This window comes from Sabethes cyaneus, chromosome 1 (genome assembly GCF_943734655.1).
Source record: "Sabethes cyaneus chromosome 1, idSabCyanKW18_F2, whole genome shotgun sequence".
Taxonomy (NCBI): domain Eukaryota; kingdom Metazoa; phylum Arthropoda; class Insecta; order Diptera; family Culicidae; genus Sabethes; species Sabethes cyaneus.
This window is the reverse complement of record NC_071353.1, coordinates 44,501,158-44,512,208: the sequence shown is the minus strand read 5'-3', so window position 1 is coordinate 44,512,208 and position 11,051 is coordinate 44,501,158. Positions and strand designations below refer to the sequence as shown.

Genomic DNA, 11,051 nt, shown 5'->3' with positions numbered 1-11,051 from the left:
AACCAAAGAGAATAAAACCCGCAGCAGCATTGTCTTCCAGTCACAGTTCACCGGTTGCTTTCCAACAATTAACAGCTCCTCTTGGCCCGACAGAGTGAGCGTGTGGTAGCTTAAGAGATAAAAAGACGTGTCGAGAAGTGTCCTGCATTCAGTGTGGTGTCCTCCGAGAAACCGGAAGGTGTGCTATTATAGTCAAGAAGGAATAAAATGAAGCAATTTGTCGTGTTGATCGCCGTTTTGGCCGTTGCGGCTGCAGCCCCTTCGGAAACCGATGGATTATTGTCCAGCGCGCTTAAGTTTGTCAAAGACTGCGGCGACAAATCGATGGTGCTATGTGTCAAGGTAAGGGAATGGCGAAGAACGCCTCTACGAGTGAGTGAACTGGTGTGATCACGATAACAACCGCAACATAAAACTCGAAACATGCAAAGACTGCAACTACATAGTGTGATCCTGATGTTTGTAAAGCTGGAACATTTTCGGAATGAAAGTGACTTTCGATAAATGGTGAAATGCAGGCCAAAGACGATAGAGAAAAAAAAACTTTAACTGGATCATCTTGAACACTTGTGTTTAATGGCCATTCAACTAGGCAATGGATTAACAGCTCTTTAGTGATGCAATAAATAGGATGATCTTGCGAGATCCAGTTTCATACTGTATGGTAGAAAATCGTGCATAACAAGTTGAGCAGAACGAGTTACCGTAAACCCTGCGATGTAATTATGAAATTCAGCTCTGCAGAAAAGTGCGCATGATGTTGATGATGATGATGATTGTGATTATTTGCCGATTGGTCTTAATTACAAAGTGTAGACTGCTACATATGTAGAAGCAGAAAAAAATTCACTAGCCTATCGTCTAAGAGTGATGAACGGAAAATCCGAGGAATCGGGAACAGATCTAAAAAAAAACAACTCTCCCCGAATAACTGTTTTCAAGCAGCAAAACCAGCTTGAAATCTTGCAAAACACAGCGTATCTTGAGAGCATGCCAGCGGCTGCACACTTCCCGAGCATTCCTCATCCATCGAATGGCCCATCAACATGTATTGATTACTAACCTATTTCTTCTTCTATTTTTCTTCTTTTCTCGCTGGCGTGCCGTTTCCCGTCCATCCCATCCTAATATAGGAACGCGCTCTTCAGTATGTGGACGGTGCCCAGGGCGATATCGAGATCACCGAAGGAATCAAACTGGTCGAGACTGAGAAACCAACTGCCCAGGGTCGCTCGCTGAACGAAGTCGATCTTCCCGTAGACCCCGAGGCCCGCGAGTCCGAAATCGACAGTCTGCTAGTGGACCGTGCTGCCCGTTTCCTCGGATCGCACACCCTGCAGTTCAAGGTACCGAAGGACTCCATCGAAGATATGCAACGCTCTCTGGATGAAGGTAATTTTCCCACGCATAATGCTCTGTTCCGCACTCGGTCACAAAAGTGCGGCAAACGGCAAGCACGAGGGCGACGCGACGGTTTGATTGAGTGAGATTCACACGAGGGGCGTAGAGCGCAGGGCCAGGCCATAGCATAGCAAAGTTAACTAGCATGCAAGATTATGATAATGATGATGATTATTATTACGTTAGCGAAGCGATTTGCTGACGAGCACACGGTGGTTGAACGAATCTTCCGCGGCAGGCAGTAGCGGGTGAGTGTCAGGCCCCTCCGCTGTATGTTGATGTAGGTAGACTCAGCCAGCCAGTCAGTCAGTAAGGCACTAAGGCGCTGAACTTGACCTCCTCGCTGACGAGGCTGACTCGTGACTCGCACGGGAACGGCTCGGCGCTGGGACGGCATAATGGGCGACTGGCGTTCAGAACCGGGAATTATTTTATGTTGTTTTGTTTTCTTTCTACGCTACCTACCGGGTTCGTTGTTTTGGGATTTGTAAAGTTCTCTTTTTTTGTTTTGAAAGCGGTAGCTTGCTTGACACAGTATTTGGCGCCAGTTAATTTTAATTCGATCAGAGGATTTATCTGGACCGACTGTTTACTCTGATCAAAGATAATTAGGTAATAATGACCCAACAACATTTATATTTTTTGACTTTTGCATCTTCTACAGCAGACTTCAACGGTTATTAAAACCACAGATATAGTTTCATTTGTTGACGACTTCAATTTAGATGTGCACTGGGTAATCAACTTTTAAAATTATCATTTACCTCCACTTGGTAGAGTCATGAACGTATCATAACCGAAAACTAACACCTAAGCATTTTTCAAAATTAATTACTTCAAACAGATGTCTCGTTAATGGTAACACTAAAAATCCAGAAGATATTAAATTAACAACTGAAATATTAATGGTATAAACGATCATATTCGTAAAACTTTAAAATCCTGGTACAAGTACATAGCTCTATTTATAAGAAGATGTCAACATATGAAACTTTAACTTACAGTACGAAGGATATTTAAAATCAAGTTTTATCTGAAGGGATGTTAGTCTCGCCCGTTAAAATTCATTTCCGCTAATTACCCATTTTGTATGAAATACGTACAGCGTTGATTCTAATCTACCATATTGCCGAATGAAGTACTGCATTTCATTCGCGCTTACGATGTAGCAAGGCTTCAAACATGTTTGCAGATGTCTCATCAAATTGATTGGTCAAATTAATGGTTCGAACGACGCTTACTTCACACAAGTTGTAGAAAAGTTTGTGTCTTATCCATCTTGTCTGTATCCTTTTGTATAGAGGATGAGAAACGAGGGAAAATGAAGGGAGAAGAATGTAGTACGACATGCTAAATTGCAACCATTCGCTTGCCAAAGCAGTGTCTGTTAGATACAAAAGGGTGAAACAGTTCAAATTTTGCGGACCAAATATAACTGCAAGATGGCGATAAGTCTGTAGTGACTGAGCCAACTACATAACATACACTACACCGACTACACATATAAGCTAATAAATGCTAAATTAGAGCTAAAGGCTGTGTTCAACTGCTTCCTGTTTATCTTCAGTGGTTTTAAGGTGAACCATGCAGTCAGTAGGTACCAGAACCAAAAAAACTAATCCCAATGTATGAAGTATGACTGCCATACACGCCCAGACCAGGTCAGATGTCTGTTGAGATGACGTTATGGTTGGACTGACAGCTAGCGCTTTCTTCGATGGACATTTTGCAGCGCATTCCTAGACGAGCAATTTTCATGTTGTGGTATTCTTAAATTTATTGTTAAAATTGATCCCATTTCTTAAACGCCTATTGAGCAGAATGAATTTAATACTTTCTGGAAGTTTAGTGATGAGATCTAGCTAGTAACAATCCCCATGCATTGTTCAAAAGAACAAACAGAGCATAGCTTTCGCTGCCAGCAAAATGAAACCTCGGGCTTCATTTTGTGCCCTTAAACAAATGTCAAATGCTTCGAAAGCGCCGTGTTCCCGTCCTGGCCACGTCTAGGCAAATTTTGTAAGTGGGAAAGAAAAAGTAGACAAAATTGTTTCAAGACAACTCAACGGTTTCTCATAAATGCCACGAGGGTTGGAAGATGTTAGTAAGTAAGGGAAAGCCAAGGATAAATCCGGCTTATACTGCGGGTTCAAAATATTTTGATTCAGTCAGTATTAAACACTGGGGCGTTGGCAGTACAAACATTTGGCAGTCATATTGTTTGGGACTTTCGAATTAACCTTAATTTTCCTCTAAAAAATATATTAAATTGGATGGGTTAGGTGCTGGATGAGTTCGTCTGCGGCAATTCTTCGTCTACTTTCCAGACATATAGACAAGAAACCAGCATTATAACCAATTTTGATGGTTTTTTTGAATGTAATTTGATTCAAACTAACCTGGTATTGATATTTATGGATTTATCCTCGCCAGCGAGGAAAAGAAAATGTAAGAAAATTGCTATTTTTCACTATTTGTTCAAAAAATAGAAGTCCTCTTGGTATTGGTAGCAGTTTCGAGTTTGACGAAGCGAATCTGCTGATCGCTCGGAGTAACTACACGAAATTTTGAGCTGTGATTCAAATTATTTCCACTTTTTTATAGTAGTTGGGTAGCTCTTGCACACGGCTCAGAGTACATGCATAAATTTTTGTAAAAAATTGCTGTCTGTCCATGATAAACGAAAGAAATCTTGCTTATGACGAAGTGAATTTTCGTATGACGAACTCCCGCTGGAGCATGAAAAGTTGTTCCACTGAGAAATGTAAGTTCCGAACTATTTTTTCGGGCTAAATGGGTATACATGTACAGGCAATATGTGTCAGATTTATCTGGTGTAAAAAATTTGAGTACTTGCGGATTAATTTTTATGAAAACTCGCAATAAAGTATGGATCGTGTTTTTACGTATGACGAACAGGGTCCGTAACCCTATTATATAATCGTTTTAGTAATAAATTCAACTGCAGAAATCACATGCAATGAGTGTTGTTAACAATAACAATAAACTCATGAATAAGTAAAACAGATAACACAGTCTGTGATACGCATTAGAAAGTGCAGAAACGATGCAAAAAATGGTTAAGAAACGTTTCACGCCGGTATTATTATTTAAGTGTGTGTATATGTGTGTTTAACATTTTACGGGCATAATAGCTTTTCACTTTTAGTGGTATTAACAAACTTACCGGTTAACAATTGTATTTTTGCTGAATTCGTTTGGTTGTTATGTAAACAACGGCGATTTGTGATTTTGATTTGGCGTTGGCAGCAGCGAACGAGATTTCGTAGGTTGCACACCACTTACAGGAAAACTTTTTCCGAATTGTCGCCGTGTGCATGATGGAAAAAACAAAAATAATGTCCTCTTGATTTTTTTCACACAAAACTCTAAACAATATCAGCAACACAGTCATCGCGAATAAAAAACCAATTCAAAACCGAACCACACCACAGTGAATCGACCTTGAAAGTTGTTTAAGCCAAAGAATACACGTACCTAACGGTAAATTCAGACACACTCGACACGACAGTATCGACAATACCGTATTTCAACAAGTTGACACGACTAGGGGTGAGCGAATGGCTCGCGAACCGCTCAAACGAACCGGTTCATATGAAAGAACGCTAAAGACATATTCCAGCGTTACGAGACACAATTAGCACCCATTGTTACCCTGTGAAGCGCCTCCTGTTTCACCAAATTTTTGGTAAATACCTTGTAAAATAGTTGTTAAAAGGTTACTTCATTTTCCACTAGAATGCCAGGGATTTAATGGAACAGGAACCGATCTGCATAATAGGGATAATGTCCCGTAATGCTGGAATGTGTCTTAAGCAAACGGCTCTTGGAGGAAAACTATGGCACTTCGATCGTACCGAAGGTAACACGCAGTTTCAGTCACGAATCGTTGTTCAAGAACACTGTGAATTTGGCAAACAAACGAACCGTGAACCATGAACCGCCGCTCAGTTGAATCGGTTCGCAGCAAATAATGAACGGCTGAAATTGATTGAATTCTGAGTTTGTACGCATTTTGAATAGTTTTGACCAAGTTTGAATTAAATCCGTACTATTTTCAGGCAGATTTATTAAAGAGTGTGGTTATTTCAAAAACAAAGTCTTCAGCATGGCGAAAACCGGAACAAAGTGGCTCGAAATCAATCAATTTATAGGTCGTTGGCTGAGAAATAATCTGCATTCTTAATTGAGATTACCTGTATATTAATTGTATTTACCTAAAACTTGGTTTAAATTACTTAGAATGCCCTTAAAAATATACAAACTCAGATTTCGAGAAGAAAATTTAACCAACTTTGGGCATTTGCTACCAATAATTGAATTATTAACTGTGAAATATATCCTACTTTTAGATTCCTCCGACCATTATTTTAGTTGGCAAACTACCTAGAATCTGACTTTGTACACTTTAAGGATATTTTGAGTAATTTGAACCAAGTTTTAGCTAAATCTAGCCTATTTACAGGCAAAAATGCACTCCTTTTTTGAGAATCTGTGCAAATCTTCGAAGATTGCACCAAGTTTATGAAAACTGCAAATATTGCGTTCTACTAAAATATGTATAGTCGTTGTCAGCAGCCTGCAGCCGGGGTGGCGTGTGCTGTTTCAACCAGTCGTCTCCATTCAACTCGATTTGTCGCCAATTTCCCAGTCGTCTCAGAAGTCGCAAATCGCTTACGACCTGGTCGAGCCGTCTTGCATATTGCCCCCCCCCCTGTTGCTGGTACCGGTGGGGTTATTGAAGAGTACTGATTTCGTCGCACTATCGTCCGGCATCCTTACGACGTGTCCGGCCCACCATAGCCTATTGACTTTCGCCAGATGTACGATGGGAATCTTTCCAAGCAGTGGCTGTGGCGCATGTTAAAATATGCATGCAGACTTTAAAAGTCAAACAGATTCAGAAAAATCGCACTAATTTTTCAAATGGGCATAACTGTACAAAGTAAACAAACTGTGCGAAGGTTACCTTCTCGATCACCCTGTGGACATCTTGATATCGAAAGACGCGAATACCACAGAGTGGTTAAAACGTCTCTAATAAAAAAAAATTTTCATATCGAGCTATGCTACAGTGAATGACGCGGGATCATGTCCTGGTCTTAAAATCTGACAGTGGGCCCAAATCACGTTGCTGTCGAGTGAAAGGTAGTAATGAAATACTATTTCATTTCTGTACACTCATGTTGGCAACATAAACATGGTTGCCTGCCGATGGGGTGTTCTCGGAGCCAGCCCAACAGGTAATAACTCTTACTCAATTTGTTTACACTCTGCAAATACGCCCGCCTGAAAAATGAATGTTAAGCACAGACAAACAGACGAGACACTCGCATTAGTTCCGTCGTCCATGCAAAAGTTACTCATTTTCTCAAAAAAGCTGCCAGAATGTTGGAAACTCACAATAGAACTATCCAAATGCAAAAAACCTTTCAGTATAAAACTCTACGAATGTAAGCTAACCCCCGCCGTGCATAACAGAGAGTGCTTGGGTGCTAGCAAAATGTGTAGGATGGGGTTTTTTGAAGGATTTCCTTCTATGTGTCCTGTCAGTTCGACAGTTATTTAAGCATTATCTGTTCTATACCGGTAATTTACACTTGATGAACCTCGAACAGATTTCCGATAGCAATGTTTACAACGCACAATACCGGCAAATTGCTTCTAAAAAAATTGCTGTAACTGATCAAATTTTCTACTCAATATCTGAGTTTATATACTTTCAGGGCATTAAGAGTAGTTTTAACCAAGTTTTAGCTCAATCTAATCTATTAACTGGTAAACGCATTTCAGAGTCTAGGCAATGGGGAACAACATTCATATACGGTGGACCCCATTCGTTAGACCGTTTTTAATCTGAACACTTTTTAATTTGAACTCCGCTTGCACAATGTGCAAATTAAAAATAGTTCGAATGTCATTCTCAACATGACATCATTTGCTAATGCAGACAATGCACATAAACACGTTTTGTTTGTATTGCTCTAGTGTGTTTAATCGGTTTCATATTGCGTTTTCCCAACGATTATGATAGAAATCCGATTGGAAATTAAATGTTCGTTGCTTGCAACTGCCAACTGAATCAAACCACCAAAACAATAACAAAGAACAAGGTGGCTAGTTCATACAAGTTCCAGCATATTTAAGGTTACCAGTGGTTCAAATTAAAAAACTCCGTTAGTTTGCACAACAACAATTAATCAACAATAGTTGATTAAGCTACTGTTAAACAAAAATGTTTGTTGAGTATCGGCCAAGTAACAAATTTAGTTTTAAAAGGCAGCTGTCGTTTTTCTGAATTGTTTTAATAAAGCTATGCCTAAAGTCAGTTGTTCTACAGAACTCCATCAAAACAGTTATAAAACCGCCGTAATTCGAAGCAGGATCATACTAGAAAGGTTTCAAATGATTGTTGTTATCGATAAAAAAAACTGTTTACTACCCTGACAAAACTACCTCGGTTGCCTAGATCAGGGATTTCATTTTTTTTTTCAAAACTCTTCACAAGCCAAAGGAAAATGTTTTTGACTTCACCGTCTTCTTGGTCCAATTGAGTTGTACGGTGAGGACATGCCAAAATAATAGTCTTCCGTAACTCAACTGTCTTCGAGCCGAAGCCATGTCTTCCCATCTGGCATCTCTGATCTAGATCCACCGTAAAACTTTGGTGGAATTATTATTTCGTACATGAGAGTAAAACTAAACAACAAAAAGTGACCACAAGGTCTACTCTACTTGCTGTTATTCTTGATGAAGATCAGTTGCTCGTGGGTAAAATTTGAGTTTGAAATTGTCTAAAGCTTTATTAACAAACTTTTCAACTTTATAATGGCTTACCAAGTGCTTATTTAGTGCAAAGTAATGATATGACGGTTGAATCAGCTACGTATCAAATGAAATGTTTGTTGAGTTTACAATATAGCACTGATTGCAGCGTAATTTATCAACAGAAAGCAAAGTGAAGTTCTGGTGCTACATTTTGCTTGCGGATTTTGGTTTTCCAACATTCTGTTGGAGGCCAATTGTTTGCTAAAGAGTACAACATGTTTGCTAAAGAGTATGTTTATTAAAGATTAAAAAACTGTAAAAAGGAAATAGCATCTCTTGTTAAAAAATTTAGCATTTATTCTCGTTCATCACTGCTTGTTCTAGAAATCTGCTATCGGCTTTCATTTCATGCTTCGGTAAATTAAGTTGTAAAAATAACCAGATATTTGGTTCAGTTTGGTAATAAATTATTGTTTGATTTCCATAAATATTCACGCGGAATTAATCTCCAAACCGATGCTGATGATGGTAGTATAAACCTGTCGGATAATTTCCGGGTGTCTTTAAATTTAATGCACAGAAACGATATATGCAGTAATGTCTTATTTTGTTGTATAATAGCTTATTTAATGCTTGACGCTTGAATAGTAGCTAGACAACAGTTGAATAAGCAATTATTCAAATAAAATAACTATTGGATTGCTTGCTTGTTATTGATTTCGAACTTTTTCTAATTATGGTTGAAATGAAATTTTAAACATAATCAAAAAAGCAAAGCTTTTGGATTGTATGTTTGGTGTGCTTAGTTTTAAAATTGACTCAATAATTTATGGTTCAAAAATTGGCTCCCTATGTCTAGATATGATCACACCATTGTGATAATTATTGTAATAACTAAGCATTTTTAGGATAAATTACATGAGGATTTAAAGGCAACAAACATAAAAAAGTTAATTGCATAGCGTTTTGTAATCGCATTTCGCTCACGGTGTGAAATTGCTATTACGATTGCGAATAATTATCTTATTCAGCTTGTTTGGCATTAAAATTGACCTCTGCACAGTTCAAATTCGACCGGATCCGCTTCGTGAAACGATCAATCATTACATGGCACCGTCGTAAACATAAAAAAAAACTCTGCAACTCTTCGAATGTTTTCCGGTTTTCCGGCAAGCAGCACCGAAACGCCAATAATCGCCTACAGTTACGTAACGAAACACGGAAGAAAATGAAAGTTTCGATACTTTCACTCTCGATCAACCCGAACCGGATTTCGCGCAGCGTGCTTGCCTCCTGCCGGCTGACCGTTTTGCATCCTTCCACACCTCCACGTGACAGTTGTGCTGTAACTAAAATCGAAATCGCTATCTCTTTCCAGCCCGCGGCAAGAAGAAGAAGGTCAAGAAGCTGCTCCTGCCTCTGCTGTTGCTGTTCAAGCTGAAGGCTGCCGCCCTGCTCCCGTTGGCCATCGGATTCCTGGCCCTGATCGCCTTCAAGGCTCTGATCGTCGGCAAGATCGCGCTGATCCTGTCCGCCATCATCGGTCTGAAGAAACTGTTCGACAAGAAGCCCGAACAGAGCTACGAAGTCGTCGCCCATCCGCACTACTCGCACTCTACCTCCTTCGACGATCACCACGGATACGCACGCTCTCTGGATGCCCAGAACCTGGCCTACTCTGCTCACACCCAGTAAGCTTGCCATAATGCTGTGTAGCGAGAATCAGTGCCCTTCGCCCTGTCACCCCACTACTGTTTGCTTAACACACACAATGATCCTTCTCTGCGTCCACAGTCTATCTCTAACATGATCCTTCTAGAGTACGGCTCACACTCTCGCGCAGTCACACGCATGTGATCCGGGCTGTTGTGATGTCGGCAAGATGCTAGTTAAGTAGGTTTCAATTCTCGTCCATCTCTTTCCTGACACCGCCCCCCTCCCCCCAGTGATTTCTTCGGGTGCGCCAGTCTCACTTGTGTTCCCCCGCTGAGAACCACCCGAACACCCACAACACACTCAGTTAGATTAATTTAATTTATTTGCGATGAAAAGAAAAGGCGTATTTAATAATTTATTTGCTCGAGAATTATTTATTTAGATTATTTGTTTTTAAAAGTAGTTTTTTCTTTTCTCTCGAACTGTTCTCATCTATTCTAACCCTACTGTCGCTGTGACTCTTCTCCTAAAATCTATGCATGTGACATTTTTTTCCTAAACTTTTCAATGCCAAATAATGCTCACTAGAAAATCACGATTACGGATTAAAAGGCCTAGAAGATGTACAGACGACACCAGTCTTTGAGAACACCTTGAAAAAAAGAAATATCGAAGCAAAAATACGTAAAGTTCAAAATAGTTTTAGCCCGGACTGAAACACATCCGCGCAGTATGTCAGTAATCTGAGATCTAGCTTTAGCCCATAGCCAATAATAATGGATCATTAAAGGAAGAAAAAAGCCAAAAATTTAAGCTCCCAGCACGCCTTGATAGCCTCCATGAAACAAGACTGTACAGACGCTGACTGACCTCGGAACGGGGCCGCGTTCCTCTATTTTTGGTTTTTCCAAAAATTGGAAAGTGTGCCGGCGCCACACACACACATACACACACTCGAGAGCATCGGTAATTACGCGGTGCACCTTGCATCCTGTTTCGGTAACGATCGAATCCACACCAAATAGAACCCGTTCCGGACAGTCGGGGTATCGCACCGTGGCAATCTTACCGATCTACGATGTTCAGGGGCACTTGACCTGGAGGTGCCCACACCCGATGGACTGAATATGCAAAGCACTCGTGAAACGTAAAAGTTTATATTAAACTGTAGTAAAGTGACTTTTCTTGCACTGAAATATGAATCC

The 11,051-nt window shown here is 40.1% G+C and overlaps 1 protein-coding gene across 1 annotated transcript; it reads left to right on the top strand.

Moving 5' to 3' along the window:
• The first annotated feature begins 207 nt into the window (after positions 1-207).
• On the top strand, positions 208-9,885 carry LOC128745353 (uncharacterized). The gene is made up of 3 exons (XM_053842398.1): positions 208-342; positions 1,134-1,392; positions 9,569-9,885. The coding sequence occupies exons 1-3, from the start codon at positions 208-210 to the stop codon at positions 9,883-9,885; spliced, it is 711 nt and encodes a 236-aa protein (XP_053698373.1).
• Positions 9,886-11,051: the final 1,166 nt, after the last annotated feature.

Bases quoted from the DNA above. Each gene is read 5' to 3' on its own strand.
- LOC128745353 (XM_053842398.1), top strand. From the start codon at position 208: ATGAAGCAATTTGTCGTGTTGATCGCCGTTTTGGCCGTTGCGGCTGCA. The intron at 343-1,133 runs GTAAGGGAATGG...ATCCTAATATAG, and splicing joins CGATGGTGCTATGTGTCAAG to GAACGCGCTCTTCAGTATGT. The intron at 1,393-9,568 runs GTAATTTTCCCA...ATCTCTTTCCAG, and splicing joins GCAACGCTCTCTGGATGAAG to CCCGCGGCAAGAAGAAGAAG.